Source organism: Hemibagrus wyckioides, linkage group LG15 (genome assembly GCF_019097595.1).
Source record: "Hemibagrus wyckioides isolate EC202008001 linkage group LG15, SWU_Hwy_1.0, whole genome shotgun sequence".
NCBI classification, from domain to species: domain Eukaryota; kingdom Metazoa; phylum Chordata; class Actinopteri; order Siluriformes; family Bagridae; genus Hemibagrus; species Hemibagrus wyckioides.
This window is the reverse complement of record NC_080724.1, coordinates 11378782-11397538: the sequence shown is the minus strand read 5'-3', so window position 1 is coordinate 11397538 and position 18757 is coordinate 11378782. Positions and strand designations below refer to the sequence as shown.

The following is an 18757-nucleotide window of genomic DNA, read 5'->3' as shown; positions in this document are numbered from 1 at the left end:
ATTTTTTTATCTCTTTATGATTAGTTTTAGATTATGAAGAGGGCATGAATTTGTTTGAATATCAAATACCAGTATTCCAAACAACCCTTTAGCCTTTTTCCTACAGTGCCATGTGTCCCTGTCCCCCTGAACCCTACTTTGAACTGTACATCTGGTGCCATCACTGTGAGCTGGCAGCCCAGCAGTGGAGCCACTTCCTACAGAGCACTTGCTCAGGGAAGTGGAGGTTATCCATCATCATGCAACAGTAACAGTACCACCTGTGTGTTCACGGGGCTGCTGTGTGGACTGAACTACAACTTCACTGTCTCAGCTTCTGACAGCATATGCACCAGCATATACAGCAGCAGTGTTCAGCTAAACACAGGTACAACACACATGCCTGTAATAAATGATCAGGGTTTTTGTCCATTGTCTGAATGAATGAATGAATGAATCCTTTGATTTTTTTCATCTACTAGATTGATACTGTTGAAAGTAGTGCTAGTAACGTCCAACTATAAACTAAAGAAATAAAAATTTAACATTGTGATATGTATTATGAAAGGGTGGCACGGTGACTTAGTGGTTAGCACGTTCGTCTCACACCTCCAGCATCCTGGGATCGCGTCTCTGTGTGTGTGGAGTTTGCATGTTCTCCCCATGCTTGGTGGATTTCCTCTGGTGGCTCTGGTTTCCTCCCACAGTCCAAAGACATGCTTCTAGGCTGATTGGAGTCTCTAAATTAGCTGTAGTGTGTGATTGCGTAAGTGAATGAGTGTGTGTGCCCTGCGATGGGTTGGCACTCTGTCCATGGTGTATCCTGCCTTGATGCATGATGACGCCTGAGATAGGCACAGACTCCCTGTGACCCAATGATAGATCGGATGAGTGGTACAGACAATAGAATGAAATAAATATGTATTATGAAAAAAATCTTTTTTATCATATGATATATTTCATGTTATTTATTTTAGTGCAAAACTGAAACTCATTTGTGATTTGTCAGTTCCATGTAAACCACAGAGACTCAGTGCCCTCATGGACTGCTGGACCAGTACAGGACTTGTGTCATGGGAAGCAGGACAGGGCGTTTTGTCCTACCTGGTACAAGCAGTGGGAGCTAACGGAAACCAGGTGCAATGTAGCACCACTAACACAAGCTGTTCCTTACCCAATTTGAACTGTGGCCAACTCTACACCCTCACTTCTGTTGGCCAGGATGGCCACTGTAACAGCAGCGCTGCTCAAGTCAATCTCCAGTCAGGTACAATACTGCAGAGTTTTTCCAAACATACAAGGTATTTGAATGGGAAATCATTGCAGTTTACCAAATAACAGTTTTATAACGATCAGTAAACTCTGAATATACATACTTTATGTCTCGTTTTGTACAATGTACAGTTATCCATGCAGAGTTTGTGGCTGTAACTTATTGTTTTTAGCTCTGCCTCTCTAAGGTATCGTCTTGTGCCTTTGTTTCATAAATATTTAATTGCATAATTAATGAATCAAATTTTATAATGATTTTGCTCAGTGTCAGTATACCTGCTCGCTGGAGGAATTTTCTCAAATATTTACATGACTCCAAAAATCAACCCACTAATATGTTTCTTATTTTTCTATTCCTCTCCAACCTCTTGCTCAGTCCCCTGTGTGCCCACCAGTGTGCAGGCCTCCCTGATCTGCAGCTCTAACTCAGCAGCAGTAACATGGTTGGCATCCAGTGGAGCCCTAAGATATTGGGCTGATGCTGTAAATATCAACAGGTCTCACACCATCTCCTGTAACTCCAGCCTACCCTCCTGCACCATTGGCCAGTTGCTCTGTGGAACGTCCTACAGCATCACTGTGGTCGCTCTGGATGACACATGTAGCAGTGGCAAGAGTGTTGTGACTCAATTGCGCTCGGGTGAGGGACCCTCTAGTAAAGTGTTTGACCATCATACACACATATACAGTTAGATCATAAAGTACAGAGTGTGAGATAAATTATTTACATCATGACACTAATATGCTGATGTTTTGCAGCCAATGGCCTAATTTGAGATGCCTGATTAATTCCTCCTCTCTCTCCAGCTCCCTGTACTCCCCAAAATGTGCAAATTCAGATGAACTGTACAGCCAGTGCCATGACCGTAACCTGGGCAGCCAATCCAGATGCAGAATACTTCATTGTGGAGGCAGTGGGCAGCAACATCAGCCTGTCTTGTAACACAACGGGCACAAGCTGCACAATCAGAGACCTGGTTTGTGGTTTGTCCTTGTCTGTGACAGTGAGGACAGTTCGGGGCAGCTGTCAGAGTGTACCCAGTGCAGCTAAACCTGTTTCAACAGGTAACTGTGCTACAACAGCTACACCACATCAAAATCCATTATAACATCCAGTAGGTAAGACAGGGAGCCACCAGTTTATAGCCATCAGCTAAGCACTAAGCAGCCTTCGTGGCTTTCATATGACATGACAGGATACACAAATAATTAAAATTAGTTAAACAACTAAACTAAAAGAATCAATGAAACGACATAGAATGGGTGAACACAGCTGGGTAACAAAGATTGGGAGAGGGCTAGAACAGAAAATGTTGTGAAGCCAAATAATCATATGAAGGCAGAGTTTAGTTGGCTGTGTACAATTTTTAGTGTTGGCTTCAAAGAAGAAAATTACAGACAACCTGCAACATTGTTGGTTTATCTAGTCATGAAAAGTTCGAATCTGCATATAGTTAGGAGCAATTTTTACAAATACCCTAGCAAAACAATATCACTAGTTTATGAAACATTTTGTTTTTAACTCTGCTCGTATGTGTGTATGTGTGTAGCTCCATGTATACCTCAGGGTCTGAGCGGCAACCTTGACTGCGTGACCAACTCGGTCTGGGTGTCATGGCAAAGAACGGCTGGTGCAGAGTCTTACCAGGTGTTAGCAGTATCAGGGGGCGGGGCCAGTTCCAACTGCAGCACCTCTGACCTTTTCTGTAATGTCCCCAGCCTACTGTGTGGCACACAGTACACCTTCCAAGTTACTGCCATCAACTCCTGGTGTGCTAGTGGACAATACAACAGCTCCTTCAATATTGAGACAGGTAAACTAGCTTGCAACTCATTCTGTAAAATGCAGAATTAAACAATCTAATTTCAGTACCAAGCTTACCTAGATAGCTTCACATTATGACTTTAATTTTGTGTTCATGTCTGATCTGCTATCACAACACTGCTATACTTGGTATAAATTCTTTTGGTAGACTATCTGAGATCTAAAAAGTTCTTGAGTTTTGCATAGCACACATTAATCCATGGAGTCATCCGATCTGTTATCTCTCAGGGCCCTGCTCTCTGAAGGGCATTAGCGCTGTGACGGAGTGCCGCAGCAGCTCTATAAGAGTCAGCTGGCTCACCCAGTCAAGCTCATCCATCCTTGTTGTCACAGCAGAGGGGCAGGACCTCAGTTTCCTGGAGTGTAACAGCACCAGTACTTCCTGTGTGCTTAATGGTGCTCGCTGTGGCATGAAGTATGCCATTATAGTCTCTACCAGCTCGGATAAATGCAACAGTCTTCGAAGTCCTCCATATTACCTTCAGACAGGTACTGTACATACACAAATACATGCACATACACAAAGTAATGCAATGATAGAAACACAACAGTGTTTCACTGAGTAAGAAAGATGTGAATCTCGATCAAATAAAAAAATTTTCAAATCATGAAATTTTGTGCTGAATTGTGAAGGCTGTACTGAACAAAAAGGAATGAATCAGTGTTAAACGAATTTGTTCATCTTACACACCCTGTCATTGTGCTCTTTTCCTCTGCAGCCCCGTGTGCTCCTCAGGCACTGAATGTGACACCACAGTGTGACACACAGGGTGCATTGGTGACCTGGGCACCCTCTAACCTTGCTCAGTCCTACTATCTAACAGCCACTGGGTGGGATGGCGATGTCCAGAACTGCAGCAGCACCAGAGAGAACTGCACCCTGAATCGCCTGCACTGTGGACAGCCGTACACACTCAGCCTGATTGCTTCAGACCAGAACTGCACCAGCCCTGCCAGCCAGGCCCTCACCTTCCGCACAAGTGAGACTTAATCAAATTCTCAACACAAATCTCCATGTACACAATGTCCTCTAAAAATACAGATTACACAAAAGGACAGATGACAGGGTTAGCATTTTTCTGTGAGATCTACACTACCGGTCAAAAGTTTGAAAACCTTTTAATTCAATGTTTTTTGTTTAGGGATTTATTTTCTACATTCTAGAACAATACTGGAGATTTCAAAACTATGAAATAACACACATGGACTTAAGTAATCCATATGTAATGACAACAAAAAACAGTCAGTTGTTATTTTAAGACACGAAGGTCAGGTGTTCTGGAATAGTTCTTGCAAGAACAGTATTGTCAAGTGCATTTGCAAAACCCATCAAGCACCATGATGAAACTGGCTCATATGAAGACCATCCCAGTAAAGCAAGACCAAAACTGACCTCTGCTGCAGAGGGGAAATTCATTTAGAGTTGCCAGCCTCAGAAATCACCAATTAACAGCACCTCAGATTAGAGCCGTTATGAAGGCTTTACAGAGCATCAGTAGCAGACATATCTCAATATCAACTGTTCAAAGGACATTATTGTGTATTTCGGCCACCTTCAGCATTGTTTTACAATGTAGAAAGAAATAAACATCAGGAAAGACCATGGAATTAGAAGATGTGTCCAAACTTTTGACTGGTAGTGTATATGATACAGTATTCAGAAGAAACCTAGACATGAACCTAGACATTTTTAGATTGTCCAATATTATGACTGTCACATTATCTGTCAATCCTGTCTATTTTTTTCTCTAATCCCAATGTATGTGTTTCTCTGTTCTTAGCTCCATGTGCACCTCTGAGCCTAAACGTGTCTGTGTCATGTGGAAACAGCTCAGCTGCACTTTCATGGTCCACCAGCAGGGGCTCGGTGTGGTACTACGCCATGGCTGTTAATGCACAAGGGGACAAACATCAGTGTTTCACAACAAACACTTCCTGTTCCATGGCAGGGCTTCAGTGTGGGACGACGTATAACTTCAGCGTGCAGGCCTCAGATGCAGTATGCAACAGCTCCAGTAGTTCAATAGTGCAGAAAGGAATAGGTAAATAACCACCACAGGAATGCACCATAAGGAGACTTTCACATAAGCAGCATTTAATGCTTTAGAGTCAAAACATGTGCCAAAAAAGGAAAGTTGGAACATTCCAGAAGAACAAAACATAAAATAATAAAAGCACACAGAATTTCTGCTGTTACACTAGATATGTAGTTTATCTAGATATCAGTCCCTCTCCTTTCCTGCATATCCTTCAGAACATAATTTTTTGTTTTGTTAATCAAATCCAATAGGAACACAAATCAAATGTATCAATTTCACAATAAAACTTTTTACAAAAAACTTTCCTAGACATCACAGAGACTGTAGCAGCTATAAACAGTTGTCTCACCAGCCTCTACATTTTCTCTCTATTGAAATTATTAAAATATATTATTATTATTATTATTACTATATTATTAAAATAAAGAAAACACCATTTCTTATGAGACTGAGATCCTGGAATGCCATTTTAGCAAAGAGACCAATGAAATAATGTCTAGTCTAACATTATAATGTTATATGACATCCTCTCCTTCCTGCCCCACACAGTGCCATGCCCCCCAGCATCAGTAAAAATAGTCACTCACAATATGGAAAATGCCTCTCTGGTAAGAGTGAGCTGGAGCGCTGTGAGCTGCTTGGCTGTCCAGTACCTTGCAAAACTCAGTGGCCAGTTCCTCTATGGCCCCATCGCTCTCGTGCAGATAGCGTCCTACTGGACAGAGCAGACATATTTTGAGTTCTTGGTGCCCTGCGACATCTCCTACTCAGTGGAGGTCATTCCTGGAAGTGGAACAGGGAATGGAGCAGCGTCCAGTGCTGTTAATGGATCTACAGGTACCGTAACAACACAAAAGCTAGAAAAGTTAATGTAGTGTACCATTACACATCACAGAAGGTAAATACTTTAGTTTAAAATCATTTAGTTTAGTTTAAAACCATTTTAACTGCATGAGCAAATTACAATCAGTGATGAAACATTATGCAACTATATGCAAATTACAACTCAAGGTGTAAGTTAGTTCTTTTTGTAACTTTTTACTCACTACATAATGCACTAACATTGAACATGCCCTTTCTAATTGTTGTTTACAGGTAGAGTATGAATTGCTTTCTAATACAGATTTTCATGTAATATGAATAATGTTTCCCCAAATCTTCTCTTTCTCTCTCTCTCTCTCTCTCTCTCTCTCTCGTGTACTCTCTCTCTCTTTCTCTCTCTCTCTCTCTCTGCTCCTCAGGTCTCTGCCAAGTGTACAGTTCTAACACCACAGGTCCTTCATTTACCCATACACTTACAAGCTCTATGATTATTTTATTTACTAAATGATATACTGTATCTTCACTGTGATTTTGTGTTATTCTCGTGTACCCACCTGGCGTTTTGCAGGATCAGCTTTACGTCGTCGTAGGAGAGACTTACGACAGGCAGAGATTCTGGCTGGACTAGAGGACGAAGGTATATTCATCCTCTATATTATATATACGCCAGTGCTGATGAATACTTGATCCTGATTGGTCAGAAGGTGTTTATTAATTTTCTATAACTGCAGCTAAGACAGTAGTGCGAGTTTTATGTTTATATTAATGGCTAGTTCTTTATAACAATTACAGGAATTCTTTAATAAAAGTAATAATAATAAATTACATGAGGACTAATTTTCTGCATGGAGGTGTCTGAAGTATATAAAAAAAATTATCAGTTTCTGAAACAGAAAATGGAATTGCTTAATGGAACAGAGAATAATCAGTCATTTAGTTATTAGGTGAATTGTAATGATTTGTAAAGGAGTTACTCATGTCAGTTTATAATGTCTGAAAATATTACAATTAATATTCTGATTAGCTGATAGAAAGAAAGATCATCAAAAGATATCCATTTAGATCTCTTATGGAATACTGTGGAAGATTAGGGCTGCAACAAAGTTGACAAAATTTCCATCATAACAATTGAAAAAAAATTGCTGTTGCAGACGTGCTGTCGATGCCTGAAATCAAGGTGGTGAATGTGGAGGGCGTGACTCTACATGTGGAATGGGCTCCAGTCACTGGTGCAAGTTATTACACCCTGATTGTAAGGGAAGACAATGAATCTCAACCCTTCAGTGTAGTACTGACCGTTCAAGGCGAGGTCTCAGATGTCCCCGACCTTAAACCTGCCACAAGCTACTGCGTTACCGTGTCTGCCAAGAGCTCCACTACCCAGAGCGCCTACTCCACTCCAGTGTGCATCACCACTGAGGTTCCTATCTGAATCACAAGAACGTTCATATCTCAGTGGGAAAAGCAACATGGCTCATCCTTGCTATTAGAACATCTGCTGTAGTGAGCTATTCATGAGTAACATACACAAGGTAGACCATGAAAATATTACTGCCACTGTTTGTTTAGCTACTGTATTCTGATATTGTTATTGTCATTAAAGAATTAAACACCAACATATCCCTACACCAGATATTTCTAATGAAGAGTTCTGATTATGTTTTTATTCAAATTCTTTAAATTGTCTAGAGAAAATATAAGCTTGAGACTGTAAATTAAAATAGATTTTATTTGATCAATGTCCAGCTGAAATTTAAACAATTTACAACAAACATTCATATTATAGGCTGTTTTCTGTAATAAGAACATTTCAATTAATAATGTATGTATGTATACTGCATATAGAGAGAGCAAATAAAATAATGTTTATCAAGCAATATTTTTAAACTACATATTGTATTGTTTTGTAGATGCACTATACAGTACTTATCGTTAGTACTTCTAATAAAGTCAGGAATGAACAAATAAAGTAATGTCAATATTTACTGTTATATAAAATAGTTCTTTCTCTTTAATAAGCCAGTCTGTGTTGTATGTCCAAAGTGTCTTCATTTATAACTGAATTGCAAAGCAAGACATTCACATATACTGCCATTTTTTTAACACCCTGTATTAAAATAATATTATTATTAAAGGTCATGAAAGGTAAAATACTTTCACATGTCTTTTATACTGGAACAAGTTTAAGTGAGTCTTCATAGTAATGAAATGCTATGAATGTTTTAGAGAGCATCCAAGTGAACTTTCACAGACTCTGGTGTAAACACACTCTGCATCCAAGGTAATGACACAGGTTGCATAAGACTTGAGTCAGCAATAAATAAAAAAAACCCTGTTCTCTCTCATTCTTGTTCAGGTAATTAGGTAATAACAATCCATCGTTTTTTGTCGCTTGTCATTTAATTTTTACATCTTTACCTTTCAAAATGGCATTACTAGTAAGGGTTTTATAATCCTGTTAGTTTTTTTTCTGCGTTTTGACCCCAATGGCCTTCCATGTCCCTATAGCTCAGGCTACAGGGCTTATGCCTGCGTAGTTACATAGAGACATACGTAGGGTTACGTGATGGCGACATCGACGCGCGTCTCAGCGGGAGGGAGGGGGCAGACACAACGACTCAGTTTTTTTTTTTGGAGAAGATTGAAAGATAGGGCACAGGACGAGTAATGATGATGGTTTGTGTTAAAAAACAAAGTTTATTGGTTTACAGTGTTTGATTTGTAGTGAACATATACCGAGAAACAGCGCGGAATAGCTGGAGCTAGCTGACATTTCTGGGTAAGTAAGTGAGCGCTGAAGAAAAGACACTTTTCTATCAGGACTGTAGCCAGAAAGTTTGCTAACTAACAAACTGGCAGTATTTGTGTGACCACCCGTTTTCCGACAACCCCCTTCTCCTGGTGAACGATTGGTTTTTAGGTCGGACTGACAGCCTGTGCTCTGATTGGTCAGTTCTCTCTTCAATTCTGAGGCAGTTTACTGAGTTTGGAACGTACTAGCCAATCGTCGTCCAGGAGGCGGGATTTATCAGAATAAGGTGGGTTAAAAAATATTCCCTGGTTTGCAAAAGATCAGCTTTATTTTCGTTGTTGTTGCAAATGCGAGACCTTGTATTTGTAATGTTGATTTAGAGTGCAGATTGCAGGGGTTATTTTACTAAGATTTATTTTATCCGGAAAAAGAAATGACGTTTTTGAATGAAGATATCGACTCGCTAGCAAAGACTGTAGGCAAAACAAACGAGAGTTGCTGCTAATCATAACATTAGCATAACTAGGCTGACTTTTTTATTTATCTTTCACTTCACTAGTGGATACACTTTAAAACTTATTGATTAAAACAGCATATTAATAAACTCCTTTAACCCGGTGCCTAATGGCTTAAGCAGGTGGGTGATGGTTTTGAACACGTTTGAATGAATTTAATTTTACCCAAAGAAAATATGCAAAGTTTCTATGTGTATAAATGTCTTGTAAATGGCTGTTTTTTTTTCATATCAAAGATCACAGAAAAGAAGAGAAATGAAAAAGCATCTTATAAAATATATTTTTTAAAAATATATAAGAACAAAGTAAATAAATCATTGTTTATGCTATAAAGTTTTAATCATTTTAAATTGCTGTCATTGATCAATTAAACTTTGTTAAATATTTGTAGAAATGTCACAAACCTGACAAAATCAGCTAAAATCGGACGTTATGGCTGTCATATGATATAGGTATTCTGATATCGTGCCACATTTTATTCCTTGAACATGTGGTGTGTTGACTGACACTGATTTGAACAAAGGATATGATTTTTTGACCTGCCATCCCCAAAGAAGCAATTACACAAATTGACAGGAGTAAACATGCAGCAGAAAAAAATAAATAAATAAATAAATAAAACACCAGGTTTGCCAGGTTTTCAGTTATAGCTCATAGTAGCATAGTTTGGTTACAAAATGCAGAGCCCTTGCTCAAAATGCTTGAATGTTGGTGCGTGAAGGTCTAGAATGGACTTGACGTTTTGCATAACTTGGCAAAAGATGCTTGCATGGATTTTGGCTTGGTTACTAATAATGTGTTTATGTTCTAGAGGAATATTTTCAACAACCTTTTAGAAATCCCCCCCCCCAAAAAAAAAAAAGAAGAAAAAAGTTAAAATCTCAGAAGTGTCCTATGTTACAATACAGCCATAGAAACAATTCCTTATCGAGTACAAGGATATAAACTGGCTTGATTAGAACTGTCGAGCAGTTGTCTTGCAGTACCCAACAAGGATATGATTTGAATAGCATACATTTGCTCCCAAAGTAAATATGCAGCTATAAATACATTATTTTCACAGATTCTGCTTTTTTCTTGTCTTGCAGACATTTACAACCCAAGGCTTTGGCTTCAGCCATCATCCCAGCTTTGGCTTTCTTGAAAATGGAAGAGCTCCATACTCACTGTGTTTCATGTGTGAGCCGGCGGTGCATGGTCAAACCCGAGCCTGGCACTTCCTGTGACCTCCTTGTCTGCCCGCTAGTATGTGGTGCTGTTTTTCACAGCTGTAAGGTAGATGAGCATCGGTTGCTCTGCCCACTCGAGAGGGTACCGTGCCTCAACCACAGCATTGGCTGCCCTTTTATGTTGGCCCGTGGCAAGATGGCGGAGCATCTCGAGGTGTGTCCAGCTGGCGTGGTATGTTGTACCATGGAGTGGAACCGGTGGCCGGTGAATGACGAGGACTACCGCTCTTACGAGAGGTTGAGTCGGGATGCAGATGAGGAAGAACAGCTAGACATGGCTCTTGCCTTGCAGGACCAGCGCACTATGCTGGCCTCACTCAAACTTGTATCTCTTGCACCTACAAATTGCCCTGAGAGAAAACCGCAGCTTGCCGAGATCCGGGAAAAGCCTAGCATAGTTGCAGATGTTATGGTTCCCACTATGCCACTTGAGGAAGACATGGATGAGGACTCTGTTTCAGGTAGCTCGAAAGATGTAATCACCAATGGGATTAACGGATTGAACGAGGAGCATTACGGTGAGCTTTACCAAACCACGGTAGAGACAACCAAAAGCCTGTCTGCTGCTCTGAATGTTCTGATACACCTCAACACCTCAGATACACAGTGTCCAACTACAAGTGTTTTAGCAGCACATTCAGAATTAAATGGAGAATTACATGAAGTTTTACTTAGGAAAGAAGACACCGGATCCAACTGTGATAAAATAGCTAGTGGGGTTAGTGGTTTAAGTGAGGAGTTGCAGCCTCAACAACACCAAACCTTCATGGAATTGGGGAGAAACTTGGTCTCAGCTCTTGGTGCGCTTGGAGATGCCGTCAAAGCCTCTGAGCCAAGCTGTATTGTAAGCAAGACCAATGCTGAAATCCATCAGCCAGATACTGTTGAATGTGCAGACATTGAAATGAAGGATAGTACATCTGAAAATATGTTTGGGGCAGTTGGTGGAATTGATGATGGGGATGAGGACAAACCTCCTGGCTACATTTGTGAAGAACTTTGTCAGGAATCTTCAATCAGACTAGGAGATGAGGATGAGCAAAGTTTGTGTAATAATTGTCACAGTGCTGTAGCATCTACAAAATCAGAGGACCATACAATGGAACCAGCTGGGATAGATGTGTGTTCAGAGCATGGAGGTTCTTGGGAATTTGTTGGGCCATTATTTCCACACAGACCAGAAGTGAGGCATGAAATAGCTACGGTTGCAATGCAGGAGGCATCCGGATCCCAGGCTCCACTTTTACAGTCACCTGTGCATGCCCAGGCATTGGTTGTTCCCAAGGACAGTGTGCTTCCTCCCATAGCATTAGACTTTGAAGATAAGGCTTTTGAGAGAAAACTCCAAAACCTTCACTTGCTCCGCAATTTTATGCCTGTTGCATTTAACGGGTGGAAAGGTTGCTATAGTGAGAGCTTCCCACATAGACAGCATCGTTGTAAGATGGAGGATAAAGCTGTGGATACATCCGATCTAGAGCAAGAGCCACAGGATGACCCCCTGGGCCTTGGTGAGATTGATTTCACAGCTGCAGCTCTGCTCTTTTGCCTAGAGGAGTCACCACGTGCCCGAAGAATCTCTGACACCGTCTATGCCTTTGGTGGTTCACGTGTCGATTTTGGCACTCAGACCTTCAGTTTCCCTGCTGCCATCTTGGCGACCAGTACCATGGTTGGTGAGGTGGCGTCTGCTTCAGCTTGTGACCGAGCCGCACCTCGTCTCTCACAGCCAAGTCCCTTTTGTACTTTAAGATTAGATTTGACCCTGGAACAGCTGGTGCCACGACCCAGTTGGGCCCCACGTGAAGGTTCCATGTTCACATTCGAATGTGGCCAGCTGTTTCGCCGAGAAGAATTCCTCTCACACTTCCGCAACGTCCATGGAGACATCCATTCGGGGTTGAACGGCTGGATGGAACACCGCTGCCCGCTTGCCTATTATGGCTGCACCTATTCCCAACGCAGGTTCTGCCCATCTAGTCAGGGATCAAAGGTCATCCATGACCGACACCTCAGGTCATTTGGGGTTCAGCCCATGATGGAGGTAGTAACAGAACCTGGGTGTGATCGGCTGAGCCTGTTGCCCTTTGAGATTCTGCAGCATGTGGCACGGTTCCTGGATGGCTTCAGCTTGTGCCAACTGTCCATGGTGTCGCGTATCATGAGGGATGTGTGTGCAAGTCTGCTGCAGACACGGGGCATGGTTGTGGTACAGTGGGAAAAAAGGCAGTATCCCGATGGGAGGCGATCTTGGCAGATAAAAGACAAGGTAGGCTATAGGCCACGTAGTTTTGGCCATGTTTAGAGGTAAATTCTATTAATGGTGTAGTGACCGGTGGGGACCCTCTGGGCATAGTTGGTTCATCTAACATCACTCTTACAAAAGGACAGAATTCAAATTGCAATGTTATGCTACATAGCCATATAGTTTATGCTGAGCTGCTGTAGTAATAGTAGTACTTTGTTACAAGCGTATTACCTTAAATAATCTTTCCATCCTTAGTGATGATATATACCTAATTTTAAGGTGGCGTTGGGTAGTTAACTATGTATTCTTAGCTAGTGTAGTGTAATACATATACCTGGTTCCCCATTTCTTTTCAATATAGCATAACAGCTCCGGGATGCCAGTTAAGCCATGTGCAAGACGTGTTGCTGATTTTAGTAAAAATTATGTCAGGAATGGATCAGCACCGCAGCAAAGACCACCTTGCTTTGTCTCTGCCTTTGCAATGCATTGTTTATCTGTAAGAATGTTTAGCAATAAGTAAACATTGTGCATCTACGTGTAACATGTCTATCTTGCAGGTGTGGCGATTCAGTACAGCCTTCAGTCCTGTGACCAGGTGGAAGTTTGCAGACATTTCCAGCATGGCAGACCACCTGAAACGCTGTCCATATAACGAGGTCCATAGACAGGTGGAGGCAGTGCCACTGCCATGCATGTGCACGACCAGGGAGCTTACCCGAGGCGGGCGATCACTCCGTTCTGTCCTCAAGCCAGTATTATAACATTAACAACAATCGGAGTGAAAGAGCTATAACACTACCTTACCTAACCTCTTTAATCAATAATATCCATTGCTGTGTACATAAGACAGAATATTTTTTTGGGTTAAGATTATTTTTTTATATATATGATATATATATATGATATATAAATCTAATAACTGCTTGGTTTATGATGAGTTTTAATGATGTGCACTGAGAAAGATTTACATAGTTGGCCTTTACATGTGTAGTAAAGTCTGTTTTGCCCATGAGAGGTAACACTAAAATGACAAAAATAACTTGGTCGAGTAGAGTGAAATGAAGAGCCTTAAGCTGTGTATTTGATTCGTTGGAATTGGACACGGGAGTTACTCGCTTCCATCAAGTGTTGTGTTACATTATGTCCAAATGCTCTAATCGATTCGATTGGACAAGACCCTTACAGGAGGAAGCAGCATCCAATAGTCAAGCACCAATGGATCCAGCTCTATCCTACTCAAACCCCGACTCAGGAAGAGTTTTTAATGAACTGATGAATTTAATTGAAGCAGGGAAAGCACAATGATGTGCAGGGCAGAGGGTACTCCAGGACTCACAGAACCTGTGGTCTTTTTTCTTTTTGAATACGTGATATTTTTTACGAACCACAGCTGATCCTAATCTAGCACCCATACCCTGTGATTCTGTACAATAAAAAGGTTCCAATGACTGAAGGTGTTGACTTAGGATCAGACTTTGACGATTTCACACAATCTCAATATCATTCTACATAAATATGTTTGCTTTTTCCATCTGAATACACTTTTTTTCTCACGGTATGAGCTGTCGAAGCATGTTGACCATACGTTCTTTTTGTTTTTTTTGTCCTTTGCACATTACTAAACTCTGTAACGCTTGGACCCTGGTATATTCCCAGAGACTGGCATCATTATCATCATGCATCACTTTTGTTTTAGGAGAAAATGAGGGTTCCACTTTTAAAAGACACTCCACAAGCACTTAATATGTGTCAAGAAACATAATGTAGCACCTTCCTTAAATATTGTAAACACTCATAACGTAAAAGTTTACATGCAAAATGTGTTATATCTCCATGTCCAAGTTCATGTTGCACAAGTGCATGTTGAATGAAAAGGTTTGTATTGTGGATCGTCACATTCATTTCCAAAAGCTTTACAATTTACATTTAATCTGTCAGGTAATAATAATTTTCTATCCTTTCACCTATTGCAGCCATTTTCAGCCCACTTCTATCAATGCACCTTTCCTATTTACATCTTTGAGCTTTCTGTTCCATTTTTAAGAACACTTAGTGCTGAATTTGATTAATGTTTGGGATTCAAGAAGCACTGCTTTAGCTCCGAACCCAAAGCCAAGTTTTTGTGTTTGTCTGTGTAATCCCAATGAAGGCCTTATGGATGGATTTTTTTTTTTTTTTGGCAACTCTCGCTGCTGCTGAAGAAGGAAAGTGTTTGCCTGACCAAGCATGCTGGCACCAATGATCTGGAGATTAAGCCAGGACATTATATAGTCCGGACGACCTGCATGTGGTTTTTGGTTGTGTTGAATAAAAAGATATTTTATCATCTTTGACCCTGCTGGTGTTTTATGGCTCATCAGGTACATACTGGCTGACTGTAATGAGACCCTCAAGTCATTCAAACTTTACAAGAATCAGTGACTGCAGATGTCTGCCATTTTACATTGCATCTCAAACAGTCTGGAATGTTTCAATGATTGCATGAATCTGCTGTATTTCTGCAATCAGGAATTTAGCCTTTACTAAATGAAAAGGTCACATTTGCTTGAGTGGGTCCACAAAGCTTTGCTTGAGTTTCTGTTGTTAGTAGAAATAGAATTACTCCCTCAGTCTTGCCCTTTTTATTTTTCATCCCATATCTGTGTTGCCATTTAAATGCAAAACTAGTAATGAACTCCATTTCATAAACCAGACTTTTACACTTGACTGTTTTGTCAGGAACCTAGCAAAGAACCCAGCAATGTATTTTATGGTCAAAGCACATACAACATTCTGTAGCACTGCTGATATCAGAGAGAGTTATAATCACACTGTCTGGTGACATCCAGATAAGGATCATTTCCCTTCTGATTGGTTCGGTTCCTTTGCTGTTTTCTACCACGTGTTGTCTCAGGTAACTTTTTCTCAGCTATGTTGCCTTTGGCTTTCTCATTAGGGATAAATTAAAATCTATATCCAGATTTCTGTGAAACTGCTTTGTGACACTGTTCATTGTTAAATCCGCAAAATGAAATGAGTTAATTAAACTTTTTTTTTTTTTTAAAGTTACTTTCACTTAATAAAAAAATGTTATGGTAACTCCGTAACTGATTATTTTAAACAGAACTCAAACTGAATGAGTTACGAATTAATTAGTTATAATTTATGTGTTAATTTAACTCTAATGGTTTAAGTTAAAATAATTTATTTAATCTAGTTTATGTCAAGAGCATACACAATAATAAAAAAAATATTCAAAAGATATTACAAACAAGTACACTTAAAATAAAGTTTTTTTATTGCCATTAGTGGTTCCCAGAAGCACATTTAACACCCATGGAACCTTACATTCAACCAAAGGTTATTTAATTTAATAAAATTATTCTTTTAAGTACTGTTCACTGAAAGGGCATTTTTTTCACGTGAAAAAAGAATCCATCGAAAGAGTCCGATTGTGTATCAGTGATAGATTTACTCATGGGAGAAAAAGCACGGTCTCAATCTGGCAACGGAACGGAAACCGCTGCACATATTCCTTCAAGTCCCATCTGCCCAATTAGTCTTTAATTTTTAGGCGTTTTGTTAGTTACAACTCGCGTTTCTGTGTGATTCTTAATCTGGAGGCCTATAACGTGAGTGAACAAGCTTGTCTAGCTAAAATATAAAATGGACAGTTAATCTGGAATAAACGAGTTTGCCGCTGAGTTCAGTATGTAGCTAGCGTTAGTTGTTTTTATGCTATTTTAGCATGTGAAGCTATTTTTATTGAAGCTCTGACAGATATATCATTGTCATGCAGTGCAAGTTATGCCCATTTGTTTGCTCTACCAGGCCAAGCCTTTTAAAACACTATAGACTGTACCATTTTTTGCATTCAGCTGTATGTCCAGTGCCATGTTTGTATGAGGGCTGTATGTGTACAGTGACGTCATACAATTCCCCCAAGATACACATGACAAGATTTCACTCTGAGAAGAAAGAGACACACGGCCATGAAAAGTCCTTAGTATAGGCAAGACAAGGTTCATTTTTGGGTGAACTATTTCTTTATGCACATCCCTGCCCCCAGTAATGCTTACAGGTTAGAAAACCACTGTGAAATATTTTATTTTTTTGTTTTTAAAATTCTCTACAGCTTTGTCATCAGGTGCGTTTTCCATTTATTGTTGTAGGTGCTTGCAGTTTCATCGCATCACAAACCAAAATTTGCAGCAAACCTTTTACAGTTCCCTGGACAAGCACACTCCACAGCTCCTGACACTTTTCAGAGCTAAGGCATCGAAGGGTGGTACCATTGGCAACCAGATGGCTAAAATATTAAAAGTCTATCATGAACAAGTAAGTGGAATTCCCATTGAACATACTCAAGGGCTGTACAGGTTAAAAAAATTGTCACATTATCAATAATTAAAATCCGTTATTAATTGAGAAAATGTAATAATGATGTCAGAAAACACAAAAACATGAAGGCATTCTAAAAAAGTAGTCTATACAAACAAAATAAATAAATTACACAAAGTAGTGTAGAATAACATGCAAGTAAGTGAATGATGACAATTTTTGTGTGTGGATGAACTAATCCTTAAAATGTGCTTGTGCTATTGTTAAATTGCCTAAAGGAATTTGCCTGTTATGTGGATTTGTAAGAAAGTGTCAGGTGATAACTAGTGCTGTTACATGTTGTAGCTAGGTTTACAGTATTAGAATGTTGTCTCACCATTAATCATGTTAATAAATTCAAAATGTTGCTTAGTTGGGAATTAAAAGTATTGTCATTTTTTGTTTTGTCTTTAAGGATAAGGATGACATCAGTGTCATTGGAACTCTTGTCCTGGCTGGACTGCCACTTTACTTGAAGTAAGACTCGTCGGATGTTTTCAAGACACACACGGTAAGGCTCATCAGGACTACTTTTTGGAAACATTTTGATCTTTTTGTTTCATCGTTTCATCATCAAATGATGATTATATAATTCATTTCCTCACCCTCGTGTAATTCCATTAGATTTTTGTTAAAGGTATATTTAAATCTTTTTCTCTCCTTTTGTCTATCCAATTAAAGGCAGTCTATATTTTCAAGCTTCAAAAAATACTTTAATTTAGACTTTACTAAAATATTAACATGGTTCAACACACACATTAAACACACTGAATATCTAGATTTGATGTGCATTGTTTTCTGTATGTTTATATCATTGTCATATGTAAAGCTCATACTCCAAAGTCGTGAACATGATCTGCACTATTTGAAGAGGCTTGTTATGTTGTAATAATAATGTTTAGTTACTTCTAAATTAGACTGATCATTTCACTTCATAAGACGTCAAAGTATCATCAGGAACCACTGATATTAATTTTGTTTTGCCTCTTTGTATTTTTGTTTGTTTGGTTGGTTGTTTATTCAGTGTCAGTAGCCATTGACCTGAATTCTGTTCTTCCTTAATGTTATACTGAAGAAAAAGTCACCTAAATTGAAGTGTCCTGAGGGTGAACAAGTTAACAGCAAATTTTTGTTTTTGGATGAAATATCCCCAGAATATTACAGGCTACGGACAGACCGTATGCCTATTCTTTACAGTTTTGTTGTCATTCGTGAACATTTAAACATGCTGTCTAACCAGATTATGTTTTTTGTATATATGTCGAGGCATTCACTAACAAAGATGATTTCAATGCATTTAGAGGGATGAGATCAACCAGGCACAAAAGGCAGCAGTTGCCATCATTGCTGTCAAGGAGGAAGAGGGAGCGCTACCTATTGACCCACTCGATGTCTTAATTGTCCTTGAAGATGACGCGGTGATGTCTTCAAAATCCTGGGTCAGTGCTCTGATGCTGCTTTTTGGACTGCTTTATGCCCTTCATATCGGCTACCCCAAGAAGCTGACAGTTTTTTTTGAGTTCCTGCAAAAGGTACTGTTGAATCTTGATGATGGCAAGGCTAGGCCAAAGTTGCTGGCACTTAAAAATGAACTGCTGAATTAGTGTCGTAAAATTCGTACTGTTTTGAGTTCCATTAAGAGGGAAGAAGGTTCAAGTTGAAGTTTTAGGATTTTAAAACTGCTGTTATTGAATTTGCTTTAAAATGTCCCTGT

At 39.7% G+C, this 18757-nt stretch overlaps 2 protein-coding genes and 1 long non-coding RNA gene across 4 annotated transcripts in view; all 3 read left to right on the top strand.

Annotated features, from left to right (window-relative positions):
* Nucleotides 1–8039, top strand: part of LOC131365857 (uncharacterized) — a 39265-nt gene extending 31226 nt beyond the window's left edge. The window contains exons 46-57 of the mRNA XM_058409748.1: nucleotides 107–367; nucleotides 989–1246; nucleotides 1628–1891; nucleotides 2059–2316; nucleotides 2802–3065; nucleotides 3305–3565; nucleotides 3796–4056; nucleotides 4858–5118; nucleotides 5665–5952; nucleotides 6357–6389; nucleotides 6506–6574; nucleotides 7089–8039. Of these exons, the coding sequence (XP_058265731.1) occupies nucleotides 107–367; nucleotides 989–1246; nucleotides 1628–1891; nucleotides 2059–2316; nucleotides 2802–3065; nucleotides 3305–3565; nucleotides 3796–4056; nucleotides 4858–5118; nucleotides 5665–5952; nucleotides 6357–6389; nucleotides 6506–6574; nucleotides 7089–7369 (2759 nt within the window). The 3' untranslated portion in view covers nucleotides 7370–8039. The remainder of the gene's footprint in view (nucleotides 1–106; nucleotides 368–988; nucleotides 1247–1627; nucleotides 1892–2058; nucleotides 2317–2801; nucleotides 3066–3304; nucleotides 3566–3795; nucleotides 4057–4857; nucleotides 5119–5664; nucleotides 5953–6356; nucleotides 6390–6505; nucleotides 6575–7088) is intronic.
* A 484-nt stretch (nucleotides 8040–8523) lies between these two features.
* On the top strand, nucleotides 8524–15017 carry fbxo30b (F-box protein 30b). Of its 2 annotated transcripts, XM_058410372.1 has the most exons (4): nucleotides 8524–8716; nucleotides 8858–8975; nucleotides 10293–12702; nucleotides 13242–15017. In XM_058410372.1, exons 3-4 carry the CDS (start codon nucleotides 10351–10353, stop codon nucleotides 13443–13445), a joined length of 2556 nt encoding a protein of 851 aa, XP_058266355.1. In that variant the 5' UTR covers nucleotides 8524–8716; nucleotides 8858–8975; nucleotides 10293–10350; the 3' UTR covers nucleotides 13446–15017. The 2 variants fall into 2 exon arrangements, with proteins under 2 accessions (XP_058266355.1, XP_058266354.1); XM_058410371.1 differs by lacking the exon at nucleotides 8858–8975.
* Nucleotides 15018–15838: 821 nt separating this feature from the next.
* LOC131366156 (uncharacterized) lies at nucleotides 15839–18757 on the top strand. The gene is made up of 4 exons (XR_009206770.1): nucleotides 15839–16744; nucleotides 16836–17001; nucleotides 17459–17554; nucleotides 18345–18757. It is a non-coding gene; the product is annotated as an uncharacterized LOC131366156 (long non-coding RNA).

What these genes read in the sequence shown, in the direction of transcription:
- fbxo30b (XM_058410371.1), top strand. Translation starts at nt 10,351, where the DNA reads ATGGAAGAGCTCCATACTCACTGTGTTTCATGTGTGAGCCGGCGGTGC. An exon ending in CTTGGCAGATAAAAGACAAG is followed by an intron (nt 12,703 to 13,241) that starts GTAGGCTATAGG and finishes TCTATCTTGCAG; the next exon opens with GTGTGGCGATTCAGTACAGC.